Source organism: Trichomycterus rosablanca, chromosome 11, assembly GCF_030014385.1.
Source record: "Trichomycterus rosablanca isolate fTriRos1 chromosome 11, fTriRos1.hap1, whole genome shotgun sequence".
NCBI lineage: Eukaryota > Metazoa > Chordata > Actinopteri > Siluriformes > Trichomycteridae > Trichomycterus > Trichomycterus rosablanca.
The window spans coordinates 13,070,555-13,088,084 of NC_085998.1; the positions used below are offsets into that span (position 1 = coordinate 13,070,555).

The window sequence follows — 17,530 nt, forward strand, 5'->3', positions numbered from 1 at the left end:
ATTAGCTGTCCACAGATGTCCACTCAACAGTCAAAAATTATAAGCACAGAATGAATGTCGGTGTGTAGGTTTTATAAGGCATCACTGATGGGGTGGGACTGCTTCTGAATTTAGGCTGACTATAGCCCCCAAGGAGTTTTGCAACTGCTGTACACTGGCTCAAACCCGTTAGCCCCATAGCAATAACAGATCTTGGGAAATGTCACAAATTTTATATGTAAATTCAAATGAAGTCATGCCATTTTTAATGAAACATTGTGCACATCAATAATTATTAATAACTAACAAAAAGATATTTAAAAATTAATTTGTAAACAGTATACAGACAATCTATTAAATACATTTGTGATTATAGGGCGGCACGGTGGCTAAGTGGGTAGCACTGTCGCCTCACAGCAAGAAGGTCCTGGGTTCGATCCCCAGGTGGGGTGGTCCAGGTCCTTTCTGTGTGGAGTTTGCATGTTCTCCCCGTGTCTGCATGGGTGCTCCGGTTTCCTCCCACAGTCCAAAGACATGCAAGTGAGGTAAATTGGAGACACTAAATTGTCCATGACTGTGTTCGATATAACCTTGTGAACTGATGAACCTTGTGTAATGAGTAACCGTTTCTGTCATGAATGTAAAGGTTCACAAACCCTGGAAAACTATTGACAGGACTGAGGATCACAAATTAAATCCACAATATGATTAATTGTAAACCAATGTTAGATAACAGTGTGTCTAATATGTAAGACCTAAAAATTGTAAGCACACACATAAGGCAGCCTCTAGGAATGCAATAAAAATAAAGATTACAAAGATAGTGAAAAAGATAAGTTCAAAGCAGCACTCTGAATTCATTTGACTAATGAGCTAATCCATGAGTTATTTGCAATGTCATTCTGAGAAATTGCATGTTAACTCCATCCTTCGGGGACATTTCTTAACATATAATGTAACATTTTTGGCTGTTAACAAAGTTCCAAAAAGCAACTGTTTTGCCTACAGTTAAAAAAAACTAGTTTTGTAGCACCTTCATGAGCAAAAAAAGAAAGTGTGTCTTTCCTCAAAAAAGTAGATTTAGAAAGAACTAGCATTAGCTTTATTTATGTATTTGTTTAGTTAGTTAGTTTAAACCAGTACTAGGCTGAATACTTTTTATGTAGTAATACTGTAGCTCATCTGTTAAACTATTGCAACAGAAACATATTGTAATAGAGCTTGGACTAACAAAATCCACACCATAAAATGAAGCATGTAATACCCTTATTCAGCAGTTCTTAAATACACTGATCAGCCATAACATTAAAATCCCATCCTTGTTTCTACATTTACTGTACATTTTATCAGCTCCACTTACCATATAGAAGCACTTTGTAGTTCTACAATTATTGCTTTGTTAGCCCCCTTTCATGTTGTTCTTCAATGGTCAGGACTCTCCCAGGACCACTACAGAGCAGGTATTATTTGGGTGGTGGACCATCCTCAGCACTGCAGTGACACTGACATGGTTAGTGTGTGTTGTGCCAGTATGAGTGGATCAGACAGGGCAGCGCTGCTGAAGTTTTTAAATACTGTGTCCACTTTATTAGACACTCCAACCTAGTTAGGCCTGTTTCTCTGCATTCTCTTTTAACCTCCTTTTACTCTCTACATTGGCTGCCCGTTAAATACAGGATTGAGTTCAAGGTCTTATTGATAGTTTGTAAAGTCCTAAACGGCAATTCTCCAAAATACATCACTGAGCTCCTGAGTCCATACTCAACCTCACAAGTTTTAAGATCCTCCAATCAGTTGCTGCTATACACTCCCAAATCTAGACTTAAGTCAAAAAGTGACAGAGCTTTCTCCGTTGTTGTCCCGAATATGTGGAATAGTCTGCCTGTTTTTATTAGGATGTCATCCACAATTGATGTTTTTAAGTCTAATTTAAAAACACACTTATACTCTCAGGCATTTCATTGCCCTTAATAAGTTTTATAGAATTTTCTTCTTATGTCCAGGGTATGTCTCAAACTTTGTCCTATTGTTTCTGCATTTTTATTCATTATTTAAAATTTTACTGTCCTTTGTTATTCCTTACTGTTACTTTTATGGTTTTATTGTCTTATTTTATATTGTACAGCACTTTGGTTGGCTCTTGTAGTCTTTAAATGTGCTTTAAAAATAAAGTTGACTTGACTACAGAGCAGGTATTATTTGGGTGGTGGACCATTCTCAGCACTGCAGTGACACTGACATGGTGGTGGTGTGTTAGTGTGTGTTGTGTTGGTATGAGTGGATCAGACAGGGCAGCGCTGCTGGAGTTTTTAAATACCGTGTCCACTTTATTAGACACTCCAACCTAGGCCTGTTTCTCTGCATGCTCTTTTAACCTCCTTTTACTCTGTTCTTCAATGGTCAGGACCCCCACAGAGCAATTATTATTTAGGTGGTGATCATTCCCAGCACTGCAGTGAAACTGACATGGTGGTGGTGTGTTAGTGTGTGTTTTGCTGGTATGAGTGGATCAGACACAGCAGTGCTGATGAAGTTTTAAACACTTCACCGTCACTGCTGGACTGAGAATAGTCCACGAACCAAAAATATCCAGCCAACATGAATGAATAAATGAATTATGACTATTCATACAGCATATACACTAATATAGCAAGTGTCAGGACACAGGGTGTTTAGTCTCATTCTTTATTGAGTGCTCACAGAGAATTACCCTCAGCAGTACATCAGTGTAACAAACAGATTTCCTGTTTAAGTAGCAGACAAAGTAGAGTCATAAACATTTCATTTATAGTACTAAATTAAGACTTCATTTAAATGTATTAGTAGATTAATCAAAAAAGTTTTTGGTAACAAGTCATGTAATTTCTGTCCACCCTGTAGATGTAAAGTCAGAGATGATCGCTCATCTATTGCTGCTGTTTGAGTTGGTTATCTTCTAGATCTTCATCAGTGGTCACAGGACACTGCACACGGGGCGCTGTTGGCTGGATATGTTTTTACTTGGTGGCTTATTTTCAGTTCAGCAGTTACAGTTGAGGTGTTTTAAAACTCCATCAGCATTGCTGTGTCTGATCCACTCACACCAGCACAACACACACTAACACACCACCACCATGTCAGTGTCACTGCAGTGCTGAGAACAATTCACCACGCTTCTACATGGTAAGTGGAGCTAATAAAATAGACAGTGAGTGTAGAAACAAGGAGGTGGTTTTAATGTTATGGCTGATCGGTGTATAATCACATAGATAAATAGCAGAAATTCATGGAAACGTGTTTTACACTGGATTTTTAATGACATGCTACTGATATGATACGAAGTACCTATTTCAGGTCACATTCCAACACATTCCTACAACACATTCCAACAACACATTTCAAAAATAGTGATCTCATTTTAAACGGGTAATTGTTATCATGAAAAGCAGTATCCAAATAAAGCCTTTGAGAAGCAAATATGAGCAGTTAGTGTGTCAACAAATGTGTGAGAAAATTTTCTGAATGTTTGGAAAGGATTTTCATATTTCTCCCTCTAAAGTGCATAATATCTTTAATCAATTCTTATTGTCTATATTTTTTGTACTGAGTGCTTTACTATCCCTTTGCTGCTGCAACAATGTGAATTTCCCCACTGTGGGACTAATAAAGGATTATCTTATCTTATCTTATCTTTCAATCACAACATTTCACTCAAAATACCAAAGATCACTGTGAAAGTATCAATCACAATCCAAATTTCACATAAAATCATAATTTTGCATCAGCAATGCCACTCTCAAAGAGAAATCAGCAAACAAACTGGATTAATAACATGTAGTATTCAAGCTGTTATAAAGAAATTGGAAGCACCAGGATAGGTCATGAATGAAAAAGGACTGAAAAGCCATGAAAACCTTTAATCCTCGAAACCTAGAATCTGGCAGCTTTATTGGAATGCAAAGTTTACCTGTATACAGTCTGAAAATGTTTTTGAGGGGTGGCAGCCAGAAAACCACTTTCACAGAAGTGGAACAGGGTAAAAAGGCTAAGATATGCTAAGGCTCACAATGATTGGAATGAAGATCAGTGCATTATGAGTATTATGCAGTGAGAAATTATTATGCAGTTTTAAATGTTTGGGTTCATTTGTCAACAATATGTGAGAAGACGAGTTGGTGTGAGATGGAAAAATGTGTGCTTGTGGGCTTCAGTGAAACATGGTGATGGGCCTGTTCTGGTTTGGGGCTTTATTTCTGCTAGTGGTGTTGGTGATGTCCAAACGGATAACTTTTCACTGTGGCATGAATACAGCTTTTGATTAGTCTTTGTTGAAGTATTTTGTTAAATGACTTTTTCAGTTAAGCTATAAATAATAATTAGGGGTACTGCGGTCTCATGCTATAATCTGCACTGCTCATCAAACTTTAAGCACCTCTTTTGTGTTTTTACTCTGACATGGCTCTGATGTGAAACCTTTAACAAACCTGAGACTAAAGTATGTGTATCAATTTGGGCCAAGACGTGACAAGAGGGGCGAACACACACACACACACACACACACACACACACACACACACACACACACACACACACAGAGAGAGAGAGATGTTTCTAAGATTTATTTTAAACAATAGACATGAAACAAAACAGGATTAAACAAGACACTAAAACATGACCTATGCTAAAGCTATACTAAATGCTAATACTAATTAGGCAAGGCAAGGCAAGGCAAGTTTATTTGTATAGCACCTTTCATACACAGTGGCAATTCAAAGTGCTTTACATAAGGAAAAAAAAAATTAATTAAAAGCATTAAAACATTCCTGAGATCTAGAATCTCAGAAAGACATCTTGCAAACATTTAGTTACAATTAAGAGAATATTCAAACAAGAGAGATAAAAAATTAAGAACGTGAAAAAATTTAAGAAAATATTGTAAAATATACCCTACAATTTGGGAAATACAAAAGTAAAACAAGAGAGATAAGCAATTAAAACATGAAAACTAAAAGAAAATATAGTAAAATATACACTACAATTTAGAATGTACACTACTCTATAAAAAGAATTATTAAGAGCATGAAAAACTAAAAGAAATAGGGTAATAGCAAAAATTTCGAGCTCAATCATAGGCACAAGAAAAAAGAAAAGTTTTTAACCTGGATTTAAACATTTCTACATTTGAGGAACATCTAATATCTCCTGGCAGTCTGTTCCAGTTATATGCAGCCCAACAGCTAAATGCTGCTTCACCGTGTTTAGTTTGCACTCTGGGCTCAACTAGCTGACCTGAGTCCATGGATCTAAGAGATCTACTGGGTTTATATTCTCGAAACATTTCTGAGATGTATTCTGGGCCTACCCCATTCCGTGATTTATAGACCAGTAGCAGCACTTTAAATTCTATTCTGTAACTAACCGGAAGCCAGTGTAGAGATTTTAGAACTGGAGTGATGTGCTCAGTTCTCTTCATCTTAGTTCAAACTCTAGCAGCAGCGTTCTGAATGAGCTGTAACTGTTTAATGGTCTTTTTGGGAAGTCCAGTTAAGAGACCATTACAATAGTCCACCTACTGGAGATAAAAGCATGGATGAGCTTCTCTAGGTCTTGTTGGCACACTAGACCCTTGATTTTGGCTATATTTCTAAGATGGTAGAAGGCTGTTTTGGTGATGGTTTTAATATGGCTGGTGAATGTGAGATCTGAGTCAATTAGAACGCCAAGATTTCGGACTTGGTCTTTGGTTTTTAGAGCCCGGGAACTGAGGTGTTCACTGACACTAATCCTCTTCTCTTTGCTGCCAAACACGACAATCTCTGTTTTGTCCTTATTTAACTGTAAAAAATTCTGGCTCATCCAGTTATTGATGTCCTCCAGACACTGACACAGTGAATCTATTGGGCTGTAATCATCTGGTGAGAGAGCCAGATATATCTGTGTGTCATCTGCGTAACTATGGTAATCAATGTTGTTAGCCTGTAGCATTTGGCCAAATGGCAGCATATAAAGATTGAACAGAAGAGGTCCGAGAACTGATCCCTGGGGGATTCCACATGTCACAGCCACCCTGTCAGATTCACAGCTGCCAATAGTGACGAAGTAACTCCGGTCTTCTAAGTAAGACCTGAACCAATTAAGGACTGTTCCGGAAAGTCCAACCCAGTTTTCCAACCTATCCAGCAGTATTCTGTGATCTACATTGTCAAAGGCAGCAGTAAGATCCAGTAAAACCAGAACCGATATTTTACCCGAGTCAGTCTTCAGCCGTAGATCATTTAACACTTTTATGAGAGCCGTTTCAGTGCTGTGGTGAGCTCGAAAGCCTGACTGAAATTTGTCAAAATAACCACTGGAATTCAAAAAACTGCTGACTTGATTGTAAACAACTTTCTCAATGATCTTAGCTATGAAAGTAAGATTTGAGACCAGCCTGTAGTTGTTTAACACAGACGCATCCAGAGTTCTCTTTTTTAGGAGTGGTTTAATGGCAGCTGTTTTCAGTGACTTTGGGAAAATGCCTGATGCTAGTGAGCCATTAACTATTTGTTGCAAATCAGTTTTTACAGAGTTAAAAATAGTTTTAAAAAATTCAGATGGCAGTATGTCGAGACAACATGTCGATGATTTAAGATGCTGAACTGTGTGTTTTGGTCTATTGTATTAAATTGTGACATAATAGTCATGTTATTTTTAGGTGTCTGTAGGGGCAGCATGGTTTCATAGTTTGACTGAGTGGCGTTGATGGTCAGTCTAATAGTTTTGATTTTTTCACAGAAGAAATGAGCAAATTCATTAAATTTCTCTGTGGACAGAAGTTCTGGCGTGATCCGTTTTGGAGGATTTGTAAGCTTGTCGACCACGTTGAATAGAGTGCGGGTGTTGTTGATGTTCCTGTTAATGATCTTAGAGAAGTGCAGCTGTCTAGCCCTGCATAACTCCGAGTTAAAACTACAAAGGCTTTGCTTATAGAGATCATAGTGGATTTGAAGTTTAGTTTTCCTCCACTTACGTTCAGCTCTCCTGCATTCTCTTTTCAGAGCTATTACCTTCATTGTGTTACACCATGGTGCTTTCTGTTTGCTCAACGTTTTCATGACTTTTACCGGGGCAACCACATCCATGACAGTCAATATTTTCACGTTAAAGTTATCCAGGAGTTCATCAACTGACTCTGCAATTAAAGTTGGTGATATAGCTATGGCCTCCATAAACCGAGAACTAGTACTTTCATTTATGTACCTTTTCTTAACAGAAACAGAGCTAGTTTGAGCATCTGGAGTGATCAGCATTTCATAATTACTAAGCTAACAGTAATCTAAACACACGAGAACAAAGCTAAACATGAACTAGACTAAGACAAGAGCTAAGACATGAACTACACAAGACTTTAACAAGAAGCATGAGCAAACTAACAAGAGTATGTTAGAGCATTGAGTAGCTGTATGACTGACTGTGATCGTGGTCTCACTTTGCGCTCTTTTCCTTGTATTGCTAGTTAGTGGAGTGAGAGGTTCCCAGGGTACCATCTCCCCTCTGTTATTTCTTACCTGTTAGATCTTATCCACATTTCACTTAAGCACTCCTCCCTTTCTATCCAGTCTTGCAACTGGGTCCAGACCCTTCTCCTAAAAAACTCACCAGCCTTGTCACAAGGCTTGTCACATGCTGTCATAAAATCACAATGTGCTTCAGCTAATTATTAATTAAAGGGTGTGTGTGTGTCTCTGTCTTTTACAAAAACCTGTAACCTGGCATTGTAACGGGTGTGTGGACTTTTTACACCCAGTGTACACAATACCCAAACTGAGGTAGCTAGCAAGTTGTAGGCTAGCAGAAGCTTTCACTGCTGATCTTTTCTGTGACCCATGGTGGATTTGTACAGAACTGACTCTAAACAATATTGTTCCTTTTTAATGAAATTGTTTATGGTCAGATTACATTCTACTGTGTGAAACCTCAGTTATAGTTTGTACTTTCTCCATTTTAATATAAAATATACACTGATCAGGCATAACATTAAAACCACCTCCTTTTTTCTACACTCACTGTCCATTTTATCAGCTCCACTTACTATATAGAAGCACTTTGTAGTTTGTAGTTCATCTGTTTCTCTGCATGCTCTTTTAACCTCCTTTTACTCTGTTCTTCAATGGTCAGGACCCCCACAGGACCATCACAGAGCAATTATTATTTAGGTGGTGATCATTCCCAGCACTGCAGTGAAACTGGTGGTGGTGGTGGTGTGTTAGTGTGTGTTTTGCTGGTATGAGTGGATCAGACACAGCAGTGCTGATGAAGTTTTAAACACTTCACTGTCACTGCTGGACTGAGAATAGTCCACCAACCAAAAATATCCAGCCAACATGAATGAATAAATGAATTATGACTATTCATACAGCATATACACTAATATAGCAAGTGTCAGGACACAGGGTGTTTAGTCTCATTCTTTATTGAGTGCTCACAGAGAATTACCCTCAGCAGTACATCAGTGTAACAAACAGATTTCCTGTTTAAGTAGCAGACAAAGTAGAGTCATAAACATTTCATTTATAGTACTAAATTAAGACTTCATTTAAATGTATTAGTAGATTAATCAAAAAAGTTTTTGGTAACAAGTCATGTAATTTTTGCTGAGCTCGAGATGACTTTCTCTGTAATTGTGACTGTTGTCTTTTCTTACTTGAAGAGTGGAGAAGTCTTCCAGTTCTGGTGGGAAACAAAGAAATGTCAGACATTAAGAAACTGATGCATTGCAAAACTACAAGTAAACAAAAATTATGACAATAAATGAATGGAAAGTTGGTTGTTGGATGCTTGGTCAAACAAATTTTGCTTAGAACTTAAAAGCAGACAAATGTTTAACTTCATTACTAATTATATTAGTGGAATCATCATATATAGATTATATGAAGTTTTTTTCCCATTTGATTATGTGCCTCTATTTATGCTTTAACTGTTCTAGGAAGCTTTTTACATGAATTTGAAGCATGTGAATATATTTATAGGGGCGGGGTAGCCTAGCGGTAAAGGTACTGGACTAGTAATCAGAAGGTTGCTGGTTCAAGCCCCACCACCACCAAGTTGCCACTGCTGGGTCCCTGAGCAAGGCCCTTAACCCTCAATTGCTCAAATTGTATTCAATCAGAATTGCAAGTCGCTTTAGATAAAAGCATCTGCTAAATGCTGTAAATGTATATTACCAGTGTTCTATTGTATTTATATTTCTTTTAATGTTATTTGTGTCTTTAATGCTATTCTTACACATTTGAGAAAATCTCACAGATGACCACACAGAGTCTGCGTGAGTGTACAAACACAATAATTGAAAGATGCAAAGGGAACCAGCCAAGATCTTAACTGGGGCACTACATTTGTCAGGGCCAGCTCTGATTTGATTTAAAAAGTAACTTTTCCATTCCAAAAGATTTAGATTTTGATGTAAAATCAAAATATCACACAATCACTAAAACTGCTTGTTCAGACAAGTCTAAATAATTTGTTTTAAAACATAAAAAGAAAACTGTTTTACTTACTTCAATAAAACCAATAATGCTGATGGAAATGTTTCCACATATGCGAATTGTAGAAAGTTTTTCAAAAGGAATGCGATGGTTAAACGTGCAGTGTTTTTGGCTATTCACATAGACCTGCAGAAACATATATTGTTCATAACATAGTATCATTGTTAAGAATTTTACACATAATTTAACACACACACACACACACACACAAAAACACACACCTCATAGCCATTTGGTGTGATGACAAAAAACATAAAAAATTGTGCTCCAGCAGTGAAGGGTTTGATAGGGGCAGATTCCTCAGTCTCCCACTGACCATTTCTAAAGCTGTTCAAGGTCGTATACTGACCAATACGGGGGTTAAAGTGAAACGCAATGTCATCACCATCCGCCGGACCCGTATACAAGTTTATGTCAAAACTGTAAATAAATAAGAAATAATAACTTTAAAAGCATTATAACAATGTTGTGTTTCTACAGTGTATGGTAATTTAACACTATGTTCACAATTTCCTGTATTTACTGCAGTATAAAATTATACCTTTTGGCATCTGTTTGAAGAGTCCCTTGGAAGAACAGTGCCATGTGGGGTTTTATCCCCACAGGGATTTTGCCCACATAAGGGAGAGCCTAAGAAAGAAAAACAATGTGCACAATCAGTGACCCACCACTACATGTGAGAATTTGAGATTTTGACATTATATTTGTTAATTATGTATGCCCATCTCATAAGATGTTTACTCACAGGTTTGCTGACTGGATATGAAACTTCAAACTGGATGGATGTCTTGTCAGTGCTCATTATTGTAAGAGTTGTCTTGGACTCTTTGAAAAATGCTAATAATTTGAAGTTCTGGTCGATAAAAGAAAAGTGAAAAATTACTTTAGAGTAACAGTTTCATTGGAAAGGTGCAGATATAAAAAAGAAAATAAACAATAATAAATACACAGAAAAGTATATTATTAAAGTTTGTTTGAAATAAGGAAATATACTCATGTAAAAATCAAATAATCACATATAAGTAGGGCCCTACTAAATTCACGGTGAAATATGCTTAATTTCAAGGACCTCGTTTTTCAAAAATCACAGATTTTTTTTAAAAAATTTTTAAGTCCCACATTTCACAGCAGTCATTACATAACACTCATAAACTAAATTATTAAATCAATGGAAGCTACAATACACAGCGCAGCCTACCTTAATAGCACCCTCTCAAAGATGAATATCCGTGTTTTGACACACCTCCCTCTGCGTCTACAGAATCGGTTGGGAGTTTTCCAAACTCATTTACCCGAGTCATGTTTTTAGTTGCGTTAGGCTTCACCATGTTCAACATTTTGTCTAACCGATTTCTAGAGTAACTGAGCGTCTTTAGAGTTTGCTGTGTTTATAAACAAAGAAATAAACTGTACACAAACTATCGCAGTATGTTATCCGGGTACTTTTCACGTAATAGGTATTCGGACACACTACCCGCTCTCGTGTACTGCTTTTGCGTACTGTTTAGTATGGAAGTATGCGATTTCAGAAGCAGCCTCAGAACACTACACCTCAGAAAAGTCTGTTACACTAGCGTACTGCTTTTGCGTACTGTTTAGTATGGAAGTATGCGATTTCAGACGCAGCCTCAGAACAGTCTGTTACACTAGAGTACTGCTTTTGCATACTGTTTAGTATGGAAGTATGTGATTTCAGAAGCAGCCTCAGAACACTACACCTCAGAAAAGTCTGTTACACTATCGTACTGCTTTTGTGTACTGTTTAGTATGGAAGTATGTGATTTCAGACACAGCCTCAGAACACTACACCTCAGAAAAGTCTGTTACACTAGCGTATTGCTTTTGTGTACTGTTTACTATGGAAGTATGTGATATTCGCATATTACACAGGAAACGGCTCATTACACGGTCCGTGACGCAATATTTTACACCCGTGAATTAGGTTGGACCTTACATATAGCTTTTACTAACTTGAATAAAGCCAAAGATGTTGATAGAAACATCTCCACACAATTGAATCCTAGACCATTTTTCAAAAGAAATGCGGTGGTTAAATGTGCAGTGTTTCTCTCCATTCACATAGACCTGCAAAAACAAGGTATTATTGTTAATGGCTTTGTAAAATCTCAGCACAATTTTATACAATGCTATTTAACACACACATACACACACACACACCTCATAGCCATTTGGTGTGATGACAACAAACATAAAAAATGGTGCTCCAGCAGTGAAGGGTTTGATAGGGGCAGATTCCTCAGTTTCCCATTGACCACTTCTAAAGCTGTTCAGTGCAGTATACTGACCAATACGGGGCTTAAAGTGAAAAGCAATGTCGTCACCATCCAACGAACCCGTATAAAAATTGATGTCAAAACTGTAAATACATACACAAATAACTCACATTAAAACACTATTGTGTGTTCATAATGCATGGTAAATAGCACCGTGTTCTCAGTTATTTAAGTTTTATTGCAGTAAAAAATCTGACCTTTTTGCATCTGTACGAACTGTCCCGTGCATAAACAGTGCCATGTTGTGTTTTATCTCAAGAGGAATTTTACCCATATAGGGGAGAGCCTAGGAAACAGAAACAATGTGTACAGTCCACCACTGTGTGTAAGAATTATAATATTTTGACATTATTAATCTGTTATATTATGAATTATATTTGTTTATTATCATCTACGCCCATCTCATGAGATTTTTACTCACAGGTTTGCTGACAGGATATAAAACCTCAAACTTGATGGGTATCTTGTCAGGGCCCTCTAGTGTGACAGGTACCTTTTCCTCTTTGACAAATTTATATATTTTCCAATTCTGGTGGATAAAAGGAGAAATATCAAACGTAGATTAACAAAAGCAGCTTCAGTGGAAGACTGCAGGTAAAAAGAAATGATAAATAATAATGGAAAATGACAATTATTGACAGTTATACAATTGCTAAAATTGTCCTTTGCTATATTGAGCTTTTTGTGGTAAAAACTATGCATTATACTAAACAAGACTTGCTGCCAATATGCCAGTTATGTAATTTGAGGACAGCATATACAAATAAAACATTTTGGGAAAACCAAAGGAAGAGGTATTTAAAGAATGACCATTCTGCACTTTAATTACTACAATTATTTAAACATTTTGCTTTGAGCATAAAAGCAGACTGTTGTTTAACTTACTTCAATAAAACCAATGATGTTGGTGGAAACATCTCCAACCATGCGAATTGTATTCACTTTCTCAAAAGGAATGCGGTGGTTGAATGTGGAGTGTCTTTGGTCGTTCACATAGACCTGCAAAAACAAGGTTCATTTATTTGTTCTCTTCACTGGCTTCCTGTAGCTGCACGCATTCAGTTTAAAACACTAATGCTCGCCTACTTCGTGGTCTAATCAAACCCCGCTCTATACCACGCAACCTCTGAGCCACTAGTCTTGCTCGACTTGATCCTCCACCCAGGACTAGAGGAAGACAAGCATCAAGGCTCTTCTCTGTACTGTCACCCAAATGGTGGAATGAAGTTCCTCTGTCTGCCCGATCATCTGAGTCTCTTGCTATCTTTAAAAAAAGACTTTTCCATTTCTTAAAAAAAAAAAAAAAAAAAAAAAAAAAAAAAAAAAAAAAAAAAAAAAAAAAACACTTACAGGTTTTAGCAGATTGGTGTTCTTGGACTGTTGTCTACTTAAACTAGAGTAATGAAATGTTTACTATGGAAGCACTTCTGTAAGTCGCTCTGGATAAGAGCGTCTGCCAAATGCCGAAAATGTAAATGTAAATTTGTGGTCCTGCAACTTTCTTCCATAAAGTTTCTACAAGATCATTTAAAACACACACCTCATAGCCATTTGATGTGATGACAACAATCATATAAAACGGAGCTCCAGCAGTGAAGGGTTTGTCAGGTGCAGATTCCTCAGTATCCCATTTACCTTTTCTAAAGCTGTTTAGGGTCGTATACTGACCAATACAGGGATTGAAGTAAAAAGCAATATCGTCACCTTCAGATGGACCCATACAAAAATTGATTGCAAAGCTGTGAAAACAAGCACAAGTAAATTGCATCAAAACAAAAATGCTGTGTTTTTAAAATGCATCTTAATTCAAAACAACAGAATAATCTTCACTGCTTGAGGTTACATGGTGTATAGGGTTGATATGGACATGAGCTCTTACCCTTTAGCATCTTTTTGAAGAGTCCCTTGGATGAACAGCGCCATGTTATGTTTTAGCCCCACAGGGATTTTACCCACATAGGGGAGAGCCTAGAAGACCAAATTGCACATTCATTTATCTTCCATTTCATTTCAAATTGTCCATTGCTGATTTGTAAAAATATTATTCATTAAGGCAAACACAATTATTCATTTATTAAACTTTATTATTAATTCAAAAGGTTTTTACTAACACGTCATGCCATTTATGTCTATTTAACAATGTTTTACTTACAGGTTTGCTGACTGGATATAAAACCTCTAATTTGATGGGTGTCGATCCTGAGATTACGCTCTCTGTAATTGTGACTGTTGTCTTTTCTTCCCTAAAGAATGGAGAGGTCTTCCAGTTCTGGTGGATAAAATAAGAACTATCAAACACAGTTTTATAAAAGCAGTTTCACTGGCAAACTACCAGCACAAAAAAATCAATTAATTAAAAAAAAAGCCTGGTTGTGCCATTCAAATTTACAGCTCATGGTCAGCACATATTTATAGTATGACCTTCGGCAAAATAGTTGCAATTACACTTAAACAGCACATGTTGCCAAAATGCCTGTTATGTAACTAAAACACAACCTATATAAATAAAAATAAATAAGCAAAAGTAAAAAAATTATGACCTTCCTGCATCATCAGAGTACACTAATGATGTAAACTTAAAATATCAGACATCTTCATGATGGAAACTGCTTGGTCAGAATGATTTCTAAACATTTTGCTTAGAAATTTTAAGCAAGCAAATGTTTAACTTACTTCTATAAAACCAATGATGTTGGTGGAAACATCTCCCACCATGCGAATTGTATTCACTTTCTCAAAAGGAATGCGGTGGTTGAATGTGGAGTGTCTTTGGTCGTTCACATAGACCTGCAGAAACAAGCTACATTTATTTGTGGTTCTGCAACTTTCATCCATAAACTTTCTACAAGATCATTTAAAACACACACCTCATAGCCATTTGATGTGATGACAACTATCATATAAAACGGAGCTCCAGCAGTGAAGGGTTTGTCAGGTGCAGATTCCTCAGTATCCCATTGACCTTTTCTAAAGCTGTTTAGGGCAGTAAACTGACCCATACGGGGATTGAAGCATAGAGCAATGTCCTCACTTTCCAATGGACCCGTACAAAAATTTATTGCAAAGCTGTGAAAACAAGCACAAGAAACTTCCAACAAAACAATAATGCTGTGTTTTTAAAATGCATCTTAATTCGAAATAACAGAACAATCTACACTGCTTGAGGTTAGATGGTGTATAGGGTTGATATGGACATGAGCTCTTACCCTTTAGCATCTTTTTGAAGAGTCCCTTGGAAGAACAGCGCCATGTTATGTTTTAGCCCCACAGGGATTTTACCCACATAGGGGAGAGCCTAGAAGACCAAAGTGCACATTCATGGATCTACTATTTCATGTGAAATAGACCATCTCTGACTTATTAAAAAGGTATTTATTAAAACAAACAAGTATTTAATTATTAAACGTCATTAATAATTCAAAAGGTTTTTGCTAACAAGTCATGACATTTATGTTTATCTAATTTTTTTTATTTTAACTTACAGGTTTGCTGACTGGATATAAAACCTCTAATTTGATGGGTGTCGATCCTGAGATTACGCTCTCTGTAATTGTGACTGTTGTCTTTTCTTCCCTAAAGAATGGAGAAGTCTTCCAGTTCTGGTGATTAAAATATGAAAAAATAGTTTTAGAAAAGCAGTTTCACTGGCAAACTACAATAGTAGAAAAAATACAATAATGATCTGGCTACCTCATCAGACTACACTTATGATGTAAACTTAAAATATCAGACATATTCATGATGGAAACTGCTCGGTCAGACAAATTCCTAAACATTTTGCTTAGAACTAAAAAGTAAACTGTTTAACTTACATCTATAAAACCAATGATGTTGGTGGAAACATCTCCCACCATGCGAATTGTATTCACTTTCTCAAAAGGAATGCGGTGGTTGAATGTGGAGTGTCTTTGGTCGTTCACATAGACCTGCAGAAACAAGCTACATTTATTTGTGGTTCTGCAACTTTCATCCATAAACTTTCTACAAGATCATTTAAAACACACACCTCATAGCCATTTGATGTGATGACAACTATCATATAAAACGGAGCTCCAGCAGTGAAGGGTTTGTCAGGTGCAGATTCCTCAGTATCCCATTTACCTTTTCTAAGGCTGTTTAGGGCAGTAAACTGACCCATACGGGGATTGAAGCATAGAGCAATGTCCTCACGTATCAATGGACCCGTACAAAAATTTATTGCAAAGCTGTGAAAACAAGCACAAGTAACTTCCAACAAAACAATCATGCTATGTTTTTAAAATGTATCTTAATTCGAAATAACAGAATAATCTACACTGCTTGAGGTTAGATGGTGTATAGGGTTGATATGGACATGAGCTCTAACCGTTTAGCATCTTTTTGAAGAGTCCCTTGGATGAACAGCGCCATGTAATGTTTTAGCTCCACAGGGATTTTACCCACATAGGGGAGAGCCTAGAAGACCAAAGTGCACATTCATGTATCTACTATTTCATGTGAAATAGTCCATCTCTGACTTATTAAAAAGGTATTTATTAAAACAAACAAGTATTTTATTATTAAACGTCATTAATAATTCAAAAGGTTTTTGCTACCAAGTCATGACATTTATGTTTTATCTAATTTTTTATTTTAACTTACAGGTTTGCTGACTGGATATAAAACCTCTAATTTGATGGGTGTCGATCCTGAGATTATGCTCTCTGTAATTGTGACTGTTGTCTTTTCTTCCCTAAAGAATGGAGAAGTCTTCCAGTTCTGGTGATTAAAATAAAAAAATATCAAAATAGTTTTAGAAAAGCAGTTTCACTGGCAAACTACAATAGTAGAAGTAATACAATAATGACCTTGCTACCTCATAAGACTCTCTCTCTTGCTCTCGTGGAAGACGGACGCACTTTTCCCTCCTCCTTCCTTATCTTCCCTGCTTGGCTTCTCCTGTATCGTATTGTCTCGTCTACTCTACTCTACAGAGATTTTCTTAGCACAGCTACTCAAAGAACAAATTATGGAATTAGTGAAATGGTCTCTGAATGCTATTGACACCATCTTCTCATCGAGAAGTTCGGGTTCGGGGGAACCCACATGCCCCGACGGAATGCAGATGGCAGGATACGCGATGGACTCGTGGGAGAAGTGGAGGGTCGTGTGCCTGGCACCTCTTTCGTTGGAGGACGTAGAGGATGTTTATCTATTCGGAACTTTGATTGTGGGGTTTTTGCTGATTGGATTAGGCTTTGCCCTGATGTATCGGGAAATTAAAAGAGTTGGGTCAGTTGTCAAAGGTCCCCAGAAACTGCCCAATTTGATTGATATGGTGGGCAGAGCCGTTGGAACTCAGACTGTGAGTATAAATCGCATTATGGATTCCATCTGGGAGAAACTAACGGCTTTGCGAAATGAGATGAACCAGAGACGCATTAATTATGAGAGTTTAAATTCTTATTAGTGCTCAGACAAAACAACAAGTCATTTCTGCTCTTGGCTCCCCTGTTATCAGCAACGGCCTTGCTGATAAGTAAATTCCACCAGAGGATCTGCTGCGACGTACCTACCCCCCCTTCACTGACTGTTTTTTCATTCTGGGCAGCAAGAGCTGTAAACAGCCATGTTATCGCGAACTTTGTACAGACTTTTTCTTGCTGCAGGAATGGAGGACCAACAGACTGTTTCCTAATCTCAACCAACGTCTCCACTCTTAGCTTAATCCCACCAATACGGCAGGACGAGCTGCAGCGTGCGCCGGCATATGGCTGCGAATCGCTGGATGGCTGC

General features: G+C 37.3%; 1 protein-coding gene across 1 annotated transcript; it reads right to left on the reverse strand.

The window, feature by feature from the left end:
- Nucleotides 1-8,403: 8,403 nt before the first annotated feature.
- On the reverse strand, nt 8,404-12,742 carry LOC134323213 (galectin-6-like). The gene is made up of 10 exons (XM_063004659.1): nt 12,662-12,742; nt 12,198-12,305; nt 11,974-12,062; nt 11,661-11,859; nt 11,454-11,567; nt 10,228-10,335; nt 10,024-10,112; nt 9,704-9,902; nt 9,495-9,608; nt 8,404-8,667 (listed from the first exon to the last, which is right to left on the reverse strand). The coding sequence occupies exons 1-10, from the start codon at nt 12,701-12,703 to the stop codon at nt 8,638-8,640; spliced, it is 1,092 nt and encodes a 363-aa protein (XP_062860729.1). The 5' UTR covers nt 12,704-12,742; the 3' UTR covers nt 8,404-8,637.
- Between the last annotated feature and the right edge of the window lie 4,788 nt (nt 12,743-17,530).